Genomic DNA, 14,774 nt, shown 5'->3' on the forward strand with positions numbered 1-14,774 from the left:
AAAGTCCTTCCGAGACTCCCCAGTGCCCGGAAGGCAAAGTCCAAATTCCTCCAAAGACCCGAGGCCAGAAAACCGGAGCCCTCGAGGTCTGCAAACACCAACCTCATCCTGGTAGCTGCTCTCAAAGGTTGAACGGGGGCAGAAGCTACCGACTCTTAACCTCGGGCCTTCCCCCTCCGTGCTTCTTCATTTCCTCTGGGAAGTCACAGACACCCTCTCCTGTCAGGTGACCGTCCACTGACAGTCACAGCTGTCTCTCCCCACCTCCTTTCATCAAATCACACCTTCCTTTAGCATTAAAATCTTCTGTTTATTCCGTCTGCCCCCCCAGCCCCCCGGCCGGGAAGCCGAGTTTGGGGTAAGGCACTGAGTATTTTGTTCAGGGCTGTATAGACAGTTCCAGGCACCGCACTTTCTGTCTCCCCGACGCCCAGAGGTCTGCAGTTGCGGGATACCGCGCTCGGCGGGGTGGGGGGGAGGCAGGCGCGACCACCAGGGGTCGCCCGAGGCGCTCGGACACCGCGCGGTCCGGCCCCGGGAGGAGCCCAAGCCGCAAGAATCTCAGCGCCACGCGGCGGGAGCCCCTGCAGTCTAGGCGCACCTGCTCGCATCTCGGTCTCCGGCCGCGCCGCCGCCTGCCATTGGCTGAGCCTTGACAAAGGGGCGTGGCCAACGCCGCGGCCACGCCCCCAGCCCTGGTACTTAAAGGAATTTGCTGCTCCGAGGGGAATCTTAGTGCGGCGGCCCGGCCTCGCGAGCAGAGTTGCCTACCGACCTTGCGCGACCTGGTGACCCGACTACCTAGGTCGTTCCGGCCACCATGCCGCGCTCCTTCCTAGTCAGGAAGCCGTCCGACCCCCGCCGGAAGCCCAACTATAGCGAACTGCAGGACGCGTGTGTGGGTGCGTGGCGGGGTGCGGGATGCGGGCGACTCCGGGGATCCCAAGGGCGCGACGGGGAGAATCGGGCTCTGCTGGCACGACAGGTGGATCCGGAGCTCCGGGTCTTGGCAGTTGGGGGTCCGCCAAGGGCGTCTGTGGCCCGGGACGGGAAGGCTCCGCCAGTGTAGACCCGAAGGCGGGCAGCCTTGCGGACTCCGGGTGGGGGAGGGGCGTGCGGGCGGGGAGCCCCCACAGGCGACCCGAGAAAGGGCTCAGCTGACTCCCTGCTGTCTCTTCTCTTCCCGCAGAGTTCACCTTTCAGCAGCCCTACGACCAGGCCCACCTGCTGGCTGCCATCCCACCGCCCGAGGTCCTCAACCCCGCCGCTTCGCTGCCCACCCTCATCTGGGACTCTCTGCTGGTGCCCCAAGTGCAGCCGGTTGCCTGGGCCACCCTCCCGCTGCGGGAGAGCCCCAGGGCGGCAGAGCTGACCTCGCTGTCGGATGAGGACAGCGGCAAAAGCTCCCAGCCGCCTAGCCCGCCCTCGCCGGCGCCGTCGTCCTTCTCTTCCACCTCGGCCTCATCTCTGGAGGCCGAGGCCTTCATCGCCTTCCCTGGCTTGGGCCAACTTCCCAAGCAGCTGGCCAGGCTCTCGGTGGCCAAGGACCCTCAGTCCCGGAAGGCCTTCAACTGCAAGTATTGTAACAAGGAGTACCTCAGCCTGGGCGCTCTGAAGATGCACATCCGAAGCCACACGCTGCCTTGTGTCTGCACGACCTGCGGAAAGGCCTTCTCTAGGCCCTGGCTGCTCCAGGGCCACGTCCGAACCCACACTGGTGAGTGTCCACAGCTGAGCGCTGAGTCTGGGCTGTTTGACCTCAGATTTTGGGGGACTCAACACTTACTCCCGACGCTGCCAAGCGGTGGCCAAAGTAGATGTTGGCTGGGGTTGTTCCGTGTCCTGCTCCTTGCTCTCCGGGCTGGGAATGAAGAGGTGCTCCTTCTCTCCGCTCATCTCGACCCACACCGTAGAAGCCAGATAGGATATTGCTAGACAGGATGTTCCCCACCTGGCCTTGAACCCTGGGTCGAGAACTTAACTCAGTTTCCCTATTTCTAAAATGTACCTAAGGACACTTTGTGGGGTTTTTGTACAGAGTGAAGTGCTAGGGGCAGGTGCCACTGAAAAATGACTTCCCAGTGACTGGAAAGATGGCTCAGTGGTTAAGAGTACTGGCTACTCTTCCAGAGGTCCTGAGGTCAATTCCCAGCAACCACATAGTAGCTCACAACTGCCTGTAGGTCCAGTTCCAGGGCATCTGACACTCTCACACAGACATATATGCAGGTGAAACACCAATCCATGTAGAACAAGAATAGAATAAAAACATTTTTTTTTTTTTTAAAGAAATCAGCTCTGCTGCCCACTCAGCCTTGGAAGCGTGGAAGGCTTCTAGAAGTGAGGGAAAGGCTTCGGGCAGTCTGGTGGAGGCTTCTGTTGGGGGAATCTTTGGGAAGTGTGTCAAGCTTTGGGGTGTGGGCTGGCCAGTAGGAGCTGTGCATCTCCCAGCCATGGCCAACATTGGGACAGAGGGGCCTGAGGGGAGTGGGGGTGGTGTTTTCAGGTCCCACTGACACCTTCATTACATGAATAAGACTATCTGTTTCTCATCCAGGCGTGGATTGCCTCAGATTTAAGCTATCATATAAAAGTGTAAATGGCTGTGGTTGGCCTTTCTCCTGCAGGGTTGCTAAGCTTTGGGGCTCTACTTTAGGGAAGAGCTGAAGCCCTCAGGGGTCCTAGGCTGCCTCCCATTCCCCCCAGGGACTTTGTTTTGAAGTAAAGGCACGGCTCAGACAAAACCCTCCTTGAAATGCACCACCCTGTTCTCTGGGAGTTCCATTGTGTGTCTTAATGGTGACCCAGGGGGTGGGGGCTGCAGGGTTAGAGCAGGTGCATGGGGCAGCACCTGTTCTGGCCGCAGCTGCCGGCTCATGCATGGCAGGCCCCTTTAATCCAGGGGGTATCACATGTACGGTGCCCCCCTCAGTGGCCTTTGTCCCAGCCGGCCTGGTGCCGATTTCACACTTGCCAGAAACACTATGAAGGCGTCTGGGGGTCGAGGATCTGTGGGGTGGTGGTGGTGGTGGTGGGGAGGGTGTGTACACTTCCTGTGCGAGCCCAGAGACTCCCAGCTCCGTCCCACTGCGTGTTATCCTAAAACCTCCCTTTTGTTAGGATTTACTTCACTTCTCCTCTCCCTGCTAAACTGACAGGTGGTGCTTCAGCCAGTCTTGGGAGGGGTCAGCGCCCCTAACTTGTAGGGACCTGCAGATTGCCGAGGTACGCCCTCGCACCGGGCTGCATTTCCCCCGCCCCATGGAGTCCCACCTGTGTACCTGAAGCCTTCTGTAGGCCTGTGCCCCCTGGGATGTCTGAAAGAGGCTCTGTTCGGCAAATACCTGCTGGGTGGGTGGGTCCCGCAGGAACCCTGCCGAGATTCCCTTGGTCCAGAGTCTCAGCACACCCAGGAGACCTTCTGCAGCCCTGAATTCCATCACTAAAATCTAACCAAAGGGCACCGCCTGTGGGCTATCAGGCTGGGAGGGGGAGGAGGGCTGCCTTGCCTTGTTTTGAAAATCCGTTTGGCATTACAGCCTCATGCTTGGCACATAGTAGGGGTGCAGCAGATTTTTTTTTTTTTTTTTTTTTGTCAGTATTTGTAAACCCAGGCCAGGCTGGGTTTAAACGAGAGACCCTCCTCCCTCTGTCTCTACCATGCTGAGTTACAAGTACTGACCACCGCGCTCAGGTCCCCCTCTTTTTAAAAAGCACACATAGTAATTCAGGTATTCACTGAACAGAGCCGCTTTCAGACATCCTAAGGGCCACAAACCCCCAGAAGTTTTCAACTACACAGCATTCATTAAGCACTTACTGGACACAGCCCACTCGTACTTGTAACCCTGGCTGGGCGGGGTGTGTCAGGGTCCCAGATGTCTGTAAGCCCCTGGGTTGGGGCTTGCAGTAAGTTAAGGAGAGAGGTTCCCTACTGGTTTGATGGGGGTGCAGCCAAGATCTGGCGTCGCAGTGTGGTGGGGCTGCTGGCAGGATGCGAAGGAGTGGCCTCACTGGCTCTGGGTTGGGGGTGGGGAGGCCTCTCCAGGCTGCCTGCGAGGCTTTGTCCCAGACAAGGTAAATCAAAGTCAATTCAAGGCTGGTAATCGGAAGACTAGCTGCAGCTCCCCTGCCTAAGGCAGTGGCTACAGCCAAGGTCTACTCCTGGTGGGTGACCTGGAACCTGCTTCTTACCTTCTGGGCCTCAGTTTCTCCACCTCTCATAGGACTGCAGACAGGCCAATCAGAAGTGCCTGCCAGGCGGGAAGGACTTGTTTCAGTTAGCCCCGCCTGGAAATTTGGAGACTCACAAGCCTGGTAGTGTTGAGAACTGCAGGGCAGGAAGCCCAGAGGCCCAGGCCTGGCTGTGGGTGGGCTGACCCGGGCCCTGTCCAGGCCTTCCTGACCCCCCTGGTCTCTCTCCCCAGGTGAGAAGCCCTTCTCTTGCTCCCACTGCAACCGTGCCTTTGCCGACCGCTCCAACCTGCGTGCTCATCTCCAGACCCACTCGGATGTGAAGAGATACCAGTGTCAGGCCTGCGCCCGCACCTTCTCCCGGATGTCCCTGCTCCACAAGCACCAAGAGTCTGGCTGCTCCGGAGGCCCTCGCTGAGCCTGCTTCCTCCCCATCCTGGCTGGCATCTCTCCGGTGCCCTGGGGCTGACCCTCCTCACTGCCGGGACTCCTTCCAGCCTTGGTCTGGGGACCTGTGGGGTCCACGTGTGGCCCTGGTCCCTGCTTGGCTCTCTTGGTGGCCTTTGCTGCAGATGGCCGACGGGAAGGAGTGCCTTTGACCCTCCCAGAGCCTCCTGCCCCCAGTATTCATGAGGTGTAGCCTCTGGACACAGCTGCTTCGAGCCACAGAGCTAAAGCCTCTGGCTTTAGCTGGCTGGGAAGCTTGAACCCCACTCAGGGGACCCCACTTCCCTACCTCCCCCAAGGACCCTTCAGGCCACCTTCCTCCAGGTACAACAGACTATGCAATAATCCCGCCGCCAGCTGCGTCCGAGCCTCAGCGGCGTGGTCACTGGACACATGTCCAGGTGCCCCTGGGCTGGGCAGCTGTTTCGGCCCTCGCCCCCATTTGTCCTGGCAACACCTGTTTCACAGCAGTTTAACTGTCTCAGAAGGGACCATGAATAATGGCCGTCACTTGTTAGGGGCCAAGTGGGGTGCTTCAGCCAGGCCAATGTGTCTCCCAGAACTATTTTGGGGCCCAACAGGTGGCCCCCGGGGAGAAAGATGTTTACATTTTAAAGGTATTTATATTGTAAGCAGCATTTTGTATAGTTAATATGTACAGTTTATTGATATTCAATAAAGCGGTTAATTTATATACTAAAAACTGCTCAAGTGTTGTGGAAGGGAACACCATAGAGGGACTTACAGGAGGGAGGGCGGGGCAGGGCCTTAAGTCTCCTGCTTTGGAGTTCTAACTAGAGTGTCCTGAGCTTTGGGCACTGGGCTGCCCGGCCTGGTGTCTGTCCCAATCCGGTACTGAGCAACACTTACTCGGGCTCTCTTGGGAAGCTATGGCGTGGGCTGTAAGCTCTGGCTCCACCACAGCAGGTCTTTGGGGGCAGAACAGGCTGCCCTCCCAGCTGAAGGAGGATGTCTTTCCTGTTCCCAAGCGCCTCCCTGTCAGGCAGGCCCACACCTCTGTCTGGCTGCTGGGTACCAAATGGCCTTTGATGCAAGGAAATGGGCTGGCTGGAGCCAGGAGGGTGAGAAGCCAGGCCAAAGGGTAGGGGTCATTCGGCTTCCTGCTTGGAGGGCCAGGGCTGGAGCAATTTACCTCAGGCTAGTTGGTGCTAGTGACCTCAACTCTGAGGGCCTCCTGGGGCTCCAGAGAAAATGAGTGTCCTTTCTAAGCACAAAAGGTGCTGAAGGTGCCAGTTTCCTGTGGGGAGCTGAGCAGGCGTCCGCCAGGCCCAGTCCGGCCTGGAGCTTCAGCCAGCCCAACTCCAACCGCCCTGGGGGTGGGGAGCTTCCAAAGGAGAGATGAGTCTTCTAAACAGGAAATGGTGACCCGCAGGCGGGAGCAGCCTAATGACTTACAGCCTTCCTCCCAAAAGGAAAAAAAAAGTCTCTAACAATCGCCAAATTGTGGCAGGCCTCCCTGAAGGGGAGGTTAGTGAGGTGGTACTGGGGGCTGGGCACCAACTGGCTGAAGGCCTACTGTGTCCCCAGGAGGTTTCTCCACATAGGTTGAACAGTGAGTGACTACACCCCGGGCCTGGAGGGATGGGATGGGCCTCCTGGACCAGACTCAGCGCTGAGGGCCTGGCCCCAGGTCCAGTGCCTAGGACTTGGTCAGCCTGGTTCTGAGCGTGCTGGGAGTCAGGTAGGCCTGGCTCCCGGCCCTGACTCTCACCCCTCTCGCTGTCAGAAGCAAGCAAGAGTCCCTCCGCTCTCACTCTCGCCCCCGGTTGGTTTCTGCCTCTAGAAATCTGAGGCAACAGTGCCTGTCTCTGGAGAGGCTGTGAGGAAACATTCCTTCAGTCATTCAGTGGGTACTGTGAGCAGGGGTGTGCCAGGCCCTGTGAGGAGTCGCTGTGCTCAGGGACTTCTGTTCTGGTGGGGAGAGACAGAAAACAAACAAGCAATTAAACATACTGCTGCTCTCCTGCGGCGGTGCCAGGATGGAATGAGAAGCCGGGAAGGCTTGAGAGCGCCAGCCAGGGTTCCCACCAAGGCATCCAGCGCCCTCAGGAGGGTTGACATTCCAGTGAGAGGGAGGAGGAGGATGAGAAGGATGGAGGTGGAGGAAGAGGGATGGGAGAGTCCTGGGAGATGGGGGAGGGGGAGTCGGCTGTGGGGCTGGGAGAAGCTGTCCTGAGAAAAACCATGTGGCTGGAGGCCTAGAAAGCCAGGAGGAGGGAAGGCCGGCCTCTGTGGAACCTCAGCCCCGGAATGCAGCCAAGGGGCTTCGAGACAGCAGCTGGGACCAAGGTCCCACAGGCTGCCTGGGAAGGCAGAGACTGGAGCTGGGGAAGAAAGAAGCCAGGGGAAGGACAGGGCTGGAGGTGACAAAGCAGGTGACAAAGGACGGACCAGGGCTTTGGTAGCTTAGTGCCCACCCAGCCCGGAGCCCTCACTTTCCTTGGGACAAGTAATGGACCCCAGTAAACGGGCGAGAGAGAGACAGACAGGACTGGCCCGGGAGGAGCCTCCCTGGGCCTGGCGTTGAACAGACAGACAGCCTTCTGTGGGAAGAGTCGGGTGGGGACGGCAAAGGGTTATTCACAGAAATGTGCAGTTTTTGACAACTCTGAGGAGAAAAGGCTGTCTCTAGGAGAAGGCAGGCAGCGAAACTAGCCAAGGAGAAATAAGAGGATGGGGGGCACATTCTTTGATTTTTTGATTCATTTGTTTTTTTGAGACAGGGTCTCCCTATGTAGTTCCAATTGTCCTGGAACAAACTAGACCAGACTGGCCTGGAACTCACAGAGATCCACCTGCCTCTGTGTCCCAAGTGCTGGGATTAAAGGCGTGTACCACCACCGCCAGCCTTTATTTTATTTACTTAAGCATTATTTTTGTTCGTTTGTTTTGTTTTGTTTTATTTCAAGACAGGGTTTCTCGGTGTAGCCCTAACTGCCCTGGAACTCACTCTGTAGACCAGGCTGGCCTCGAACTCAGAAATCCACCTGTCTCTGCCTCCCAAGTGCTGGGATTACAGGTGTGCACCACCACTGCCCGGCTTAAGTGTTATTTTTTGTTTGTTTTTTTGTTTTTCGAGACAGGGTTTCTCTGTGTAGCCCTGGCTGTCCTGGAACTCACTCTGTAGACCAGGCTGGCCTCAAACTCAGAAATCCACCTGCCTCTGCCTCCCAAGTGCTGGGATTAAAGGCGTGTGCCACCACTGCCTGGCTTAAGTGTTATTTTTGAAGCAGGCTTTTATGTAGCTCAGGCTAGCCACAAAGTCTTCATGTAGTAGTGGATTATGTTGAGTGATCCTCCTGCCTCCACTTCCCAAATGTTGGGATGACAAATGTATACAACTGTGTCTAGTTATGCTCTTCTGAGGATAGACACCACCCCCCAAAAACCTCATGTATTCCAGGCAAACATCCTACTGAATGAAGTTTCAATCTAAACCAACCTCACCCTTACTCCCTGCTTTGAAGAGAAGGTGTCACTGTGTAGACTAGGTTAGAGAGTCTACACAGGGGGGAGAGAGAGAAAAAAAAGAGAGAGAGGGAGAGAGAGAAGAAGGAGGAGGAGGAGGAGAAGAGAGAGACAGAGACAGAGAGAGAAAGAAAGAAGTCTTTGCCTTTTGTGAGAAGGCCTTAGAAGCACTGTGGGTTTTTGTGGTGCTGGAGTGAGAGCTCAGGCTCTCACAGACGCTCTGTTGCTGACTGCTGAGCTACAGCCCCAGTCTGTCATATTAGCATTTTTTAAAAGTGCGGGTCTCCTAGGCCTGGTGACCCAGCCCAGTACTCTGGAGGCTAAGGCAAAAAGATTGCTGGGTGGTCAAGGCCTGCCTGAACTACAGAGGAAGCTCTCTCTCTCAAAAAGAAAAACAAACAAACAACAAAATAAAAGCCAGGTATGATGGCAGGCAACTTTATTATTTTTTATTTTCTTTTCTTTTATTCGAGACAGGGTTTCTCTGTGTAGCCCTGGCTGTCCTGAAATCACTCTGTAGACCAGGCTGGCCTCGAATTCAGAAATCCATCTGCCTCTGCCTCCCAAGTGCTAGGATTAAAGGCGTGCACCACCACCGCCCAGCTGGCAGGCAACTTTAATGCCAGCTCTTGAGGGACAGAGGCAGGTGGATCCCTGTGAGTTCAAGACAAGCCTGATCTATAAAGTCGGTTTGTGTCGGCTAGCTTTATGTCAACTTGACACAAGCTGGAGTCATTTGGGAAGAGGGAGTCTCAATGGAGAAAGGGGCCCTTGTAAGATTTGCCTGTGAGCTAGCCTGTGGTGCATTTTCTTGATTGATGATTGATGTGGAAGGGTCCAGCCCACTGTAAGTGATGTCATCCCTGGGCAGGTGGGCCTGGGTTCTCTAAGAAAGCAGGCTGAGTAAGCCGTGGGGAGCAAGCCAGAAAGCAGCACCCGTCCATGGCCTCTGCAGCAGCTCCTGCCTCCAGGCCTTGAGTTTCTGAACTGACTTCCTTCCATGGCTGGGACTTGCCTCAGTCGGTCCAGCACTAGCACAGCACGAAGCTCTGGGCTTGGTCCCAGCACTGCGTACACCAGGCCGCATGGTGGGTGGTGCTTGCAGGTGATCCCAGTACTCTGAGTCAAGGAAGGAAGGAAGCACAGAAGTTCAAGGTCATCTGTAGCAACTTCCTAAGTCGGAGGCCAACCTGGGCTCCTGTCTCTGAAAACAAGACAAAGGACCCACTTGCTACAATTGTCCTAAAATGGAGCCCTCCAGCAGAGCCGTTCTTACTTCGCTGGACAGTTGGCTTCCTGCCTAAGAACAAGCCCCTGTCTCCACCAGAGCTCGAGCTGGGTCTGGGGAGAGGCTAGCAAGGGCTGCGGGATCTGGCCCGGCCATTAGCTCTTCCCTTGGGATTTTCTTTAAAATCATTCCAGGAAATAAACTGGCTGTAAAGCCACCCCCGGGTGAGTGTCCCAGCAGGCAGGTCTGGAGCCAGGGCCACCTCTGGGCACATCTGGGCCCTATTAGTGGCCTGGCAGCCGCTCAGAGGTATCCCCTAGACTGGGATGTGTGGGTCCCAGCAGGCAGGGATCTAGGACGACCTTTTTTTTCCTTTTGCTTTCCAATGGTCAGTCTCAAAATGTGATAAGAATTTATGTCTTCAATAAAACAAAAGAAAATAATAATAAAAAAAATCTGCTGCTTTAGGGATGGCCCAGCAGTTAAAGAGCGTTGGCTGTTCTTATAGAGGATCCAGGTTTGATTCCCAGCATCCACACGACAGCTTACGACTCTCTGTAACTACAGTTCCAGGGAATCCAATGCTGTTTTCTGAACTCTGCAGGCACCAGGCACGCACATGGTACATGTATCTATGTGCCGGCAAAAATATTCATACCCATAAATATGATCGGGGAGGGGAAGGGACAACAGAGCCTCAGCTGACCTGCTCCACCAGCTGACCCGCTCCATCACAGCTTTCCTGGGGCCTTTCTGTACCTAGGCCCCACGTCAGTGGAGAACTTATTTATATTCTCTCAATAAAAAAGCAAACAGGGCTGGGGGCGTGGCTCAGGGTGTCCCCCTTGCCTGGAGAGCACACAGGGCTCTGAACCATCCCAGAGGCACCCAAGCACAGTGGTTACTCACCCGTAATCCTAGCACTTCAGAGGTAGAGGCAGGAGGATCAGAAGTTCAAGGGTATCCTTGGTTACTTACGGAGTGTGAAGCTAACCTGGGCTACAGGAGATTTCCCATAGAAAAAAAAAAGGCAGTGATAAAATACACATAACAAATGTATCCGTTTCAGGGATGCGGACCAAGGGAAGCCTTCCGTGGCAGAGCAGCGCCTCTGCTCCTCACAGAAGCAGATGGACCTCTGAGACTTTGAGGCCAGGCTGATCTAGGCAGTGAGTTGCAGGCAAGCAAGAGCTACACGGTGAGGGAGACCTCATCTCAAGAAATAAATTAGCTGGGCACGGTGTGTATACACCTTTAATCCCGACACGTGGCATAGGCAGGCGGATCTGCATGCCCTCCAGGCTGCGCAGTGAGACCTTGCCTTAATAAACAAACAAACGATAAATAAATACTGGCTGGACCGCGGCTCACTGAAGAAACCCTTGCCTGCCCTGCACAAGGCACTGGGTTTTGTCCCCAATGTGGCAAAACCAAACTAGAACCAAGACTCCACTTCTTCTTGTCCCATGGGGCCTGCACGGCCCTGTCACCTCCACCTTTCCTGTCCCCTGGCTCTTTTCAGCTACTCCAGGTGAGTTTGTACCGTGTTCTCTCCGGCAGGAACACTCTGTGCAGGAGACAGGGGACCACAGGGTCGCCTCCCACTATCCCTCCCCTCTTTAGTCCACAGTCCTTCCTGCCTTGATCTGAAACACATACCTCCGTCTTCACCAGTCGCCCTTCACAGGTCCCCTGTTGACCCTCTTCCCACTTTCTGCTCTGTTCTCGGTCTCACCTGTTGCTTCTCTTTATCAAACTCTGAGATCAACGCAGCTCGCATTCACACCTGACCTAAGGAGTGGTCAACAGAGAGGGCGAGTGACTTGCCCGGAGCCACACAGCAGTGCCGTAGCAACCCTGAGATTTGAACCCTCGGTTCCTGTATTACTGTTTGCCCCTTTGCTTCTGAGTGTCTTCAATGACAACAAACTCAACTTGTGTCGTTCACACACTTGAGCTGGTCTCCTCGAATCCCTGCCCCAGGCCCAGCCTTCTGCCCTAGGTAACCAGAGTCATGGATGTTAGAGCATGGTAAGGACATCACAAACCTGTGGGCTGGCAGGGATCCTGTGACCGTGGTAGACCAGAAGCTTCCAGACCAAGACATGTGACTGACGGACGACCCGCCAATCTGACCTCTTCAGCGTGCTCACACGGGCTTTGTGTGTCTCCGGCCTTTCCACAGTTTCTCTGAAAACACTGTGACCTGGGCAGCTCGAAGCAGTAAGATTTCATCATTGACCAGAAACCCAAAGGAAGTGTGTCTTCAGGGTGAAGACTCTGAGGCCCAGGGGAGACGCCGACTGGAGTCTCTGTTCCAGGATGCTCCTCCTGTTGGTTCCTGCTAAACTCAAATCTGTTCGGCCACAAGCTATGTTTGGCTCTGCTGCTACATCTACAAAGAGCCTGTTGCAGATGGAACTTTGTTCCTGAGTTCCAAACTTGGGGCTAGAACTTGTCTTTATGGGGTGGATGTAGAGGGTATTGGGAATGGAATCCCACCACTTGCATGCTGGGAAGTGTTCTACCACTGAACTACACCCAGCTCCACTCGACGTGTGTGTGTGTGTGTGTGTGTGTGTGTGTGTGTGTATGTGTGTGCGCGCGCAGATTGTAGGAAGGTCCAGCCCACTGTGGGCAGCACCATTCCCTAGGCAGGGAATCCTTGGCTGGATAAGAAAGCTAGCTGGGCATGAGCCAACAAGCATTGTTTTATGAGTCAGAGTGTTTTGTGACAGCAACAGAATGTGAAGTTAGAACATAGGCTCTCTCTGTAGATCTGGCTGGCCTGGAACTCACTAGGTAAGACCAGGTTGGCCTCAAACTTACAAGCAATCTCTTGGCTCTGCCTCCCAAACGCTGGGATCACAGGTGTGTGTCACCATCCCCCAGCTTCTCAGGATATCTTTTTGTCTTGCTTTAAAATTTTTAAAAGTCTTACTTGTATTATTGTGGGATGGGGGGGGGGGCACATGAGTCATGGCTCCCACGTAGAGGTCAGAGGTCACAGGACGACTGCACAGAGTCAGCTCTCTTCTTTTACCTTTAGGACGATTAGGCTAGCTGGCTCATGCGGCAAGCACTTTTAGCCACCCAGCAAATCTTGCTGCTTGCTTCCCCGCCCTTCCCTTTCTGTTTTCCAGGCAAGGTCTCCTCAGTCAACCTTGAACTGAGTAGGTGAGGACGGCCTTGAACATGGATGGGTCTTTCCGGGTCAGCCTCATGAGTACCGGGGTTATGGCCCGGACCACTGCCTCTGTCTTAAAATTCAACCAGTTGCCAGGGGTTATTCAGGTCTTTTTAAAGTATCTGTGACCTTTTTGTAAGTTTTTAAAAAAGATTTATTTTATTTCATGTGAATAGGTGTTCTACCTGCATGTATGTCTGTGTACTACATATATGCCCAGGGCACATGGAGGTCAAAAGAGGGCTGGGATCCCCAGAAACTGGACTTTGAGGTGGTTGTGAGCCACCATGTGGGTGCTGGGAATTGGGCCTGGTTTTCTGAAAGAGCAGCCAGTGCTCCTAACCACTGAGCCACCTTTCCAGTTCCACCATGCGATTTTTACAATTCATACACCAAACCCTGTGAGAGGTCAGGCGGCCAGCCTGGGGAAGGAAGGAGGGAGGCGAGAAGATGGACTGAGTCAGAGCCTGCTGTGTAACTCCTGGGGAAGAGCAGCCTTAAGCAACACTCAACTGACCCTGGCCTCCGGGGTCACAGGGTGAGCAGGCACCAGGGTGTGGATGAGCATTTGCTGTGACTAGAATCAGGGTCTTGCAGGTGAAAGTATGACCTTGTCCTGGGATGCAGGGGGAGCCACGGGAGGGTGCGACTGAGGGAGAGGCGAGAGTTTACACTCTAGAGGGAGATCCTAAGCACAGGCTGTGGGGTCCGGGCCTGGCTGTCAGGCCATCTCTTGAAGAGGTGACCACAGCCTGCATCTTGGCACCAGAATGTTTAGACCCGAGCGATGAAAGGCAGAAGGGTAGCCCAGTATTCCCGGGTGGTCTGCAATCCCAGCATCTGGGAGACTGAAACAAGATACTCTCTGAGTTCAAGACCTGCCCATGCCATGGAGTGAGTTTGAGGCTAGCCTGGTGATGAGAAACCCAGTCTTTAAAACAAAACAAAAGGGGCAAGACAGATGGCTCAGCGGTAGAGAGCACTGTCTGAGGATCAGTGTTCTTCTAGAGGACCAGGGTTCAATTCCCAGCATCTACACGGCAGCTCACAACTGTCTGTTGTAACTCCTGTTCCAGGGGATCCAACACCCCCACACAGACATTCTTGAAATCAAAACACCAATGTGCATTAAATAAATAAATAACCGAATAAATACAAGAAAAACAACACCCATCAGGCAATAACACTAATACAATCAAATAGTATTGTGAACAGGCGATCACCTGTCTTCAAGAGATTGCCAATGGTCCTCAGCAAAAAGAGCATGATGCTAGACTGGCCGGATTCACGTTTCAGCATCATGGATGATCTGCTTGCTGTGTGTGTCACAGCAAGTGGCACAACCTGTCTCAAGTGTCAGCCTCCTCCTTCCCAGAGCGAACTACAGGTGTGGGCCTGCCTTAGGCCGGGCTGCTACCCTACCCATTGTATGGACCCAGGGAGAGCTTCTGACAACGCCGAGCCTTCCCGCTGCTGCCCACAGGGTAGTCTGTGTCTCACACTTTACTTATTCTGCACAGGCTGGAGCCTGAGCCTGCCTGTTCCCTCTCTAAGGCCTGTACTGGTGTGGAGACCCCCAGGGCTTCACAGCCCAGCTCTGTCCAAAAGAAAAACATCAATGTGGACAGAAACAACAGTACTAAGGAGAAATGAAACCCATGTCACTCTGGGACTGCTCGGGAGGGGATCCCCCAAGGAAACCCACCGTTACCCCAGGAAATAGCCCAGGCTGGGCAGGGGGCTTTCCTGGGGCCCTCAGTCGTGTTTTGAAGGGTGAGGTTGCTTTGTCTTCAAGATTGACAACCTGAGTTCGACCCCTGGGGTGTAAAAACAAGATTTTGGGGATTTTGTTTATTTGTTTGTTTGTTTTGTTTTGTTTTATATTTTGGTTTTTTGAGACAGGGTTTATGTGTCTAGCCCTGGCTGTCCTAGAACTCACTCTGTAGACCAGGCTGGCCTCAAACTCACAGAGATCTGCCTGCCTCTTGAGTTCTGGGATTAAAGGCATATACCACTGCACCTGGCTGGGTGAAAAGTAATAATAATATAATAATAATATTTAATTTAAATACTTTAACTTAACATATAAATTATATATAATCTATAATATATATAACAGATGACAGATAACATAACACAACATGTAAATAGAATAATAAATTATTTAATTTAGAATATATTGCATATGAAGGAGATCAGAGGAAGAAAAGCTGTGACCCTGGGCGAGCA

The 14,774-nt window shown here is 54.1% G+C and overlaps 1 protein-coding gene across 1 annotated transcript; it reads left to right on the forward strand.

Annotated features, from left to right (window-relative positions):
• The first annotated feature begins 709 nt into the window (after positions 1–709).
• Snai1 (snail family transcriptional repressor 1) lies at positions 710–5,338 on the forward strand. The gene is made up of 3 exons (XM_052184354.1): positions 710–902; positions 1,190–1,717; positions 4,428–5,338. Exons 1-3 carry the CDS (start codon positions 821–823, stop codon positions 4,610–4,612), a joined length of 795 nt encoding a protein of 264 aa, XP_052040314.1. The 5' UTR covers positions 710–820; the 3' UTR covers positions 4,613–5,338.
• The last annotated feature ends 9,436 nt before the right edge of the window (positions 5,339–14,774 follow it).

Source organism: Apodemus sylvaticus, chromosome 5, assembly GCF_947179515.1.
Source record: "Apodemus sylvaticus chromosome 5, mApoSyl1.1, whole genome shotgun sequence".
NCBI lineage: Eukaryota > Metazoa > Chordata > Mammalia > Rodentia > Muridae > Apodemus > Apodemus sylvaticus.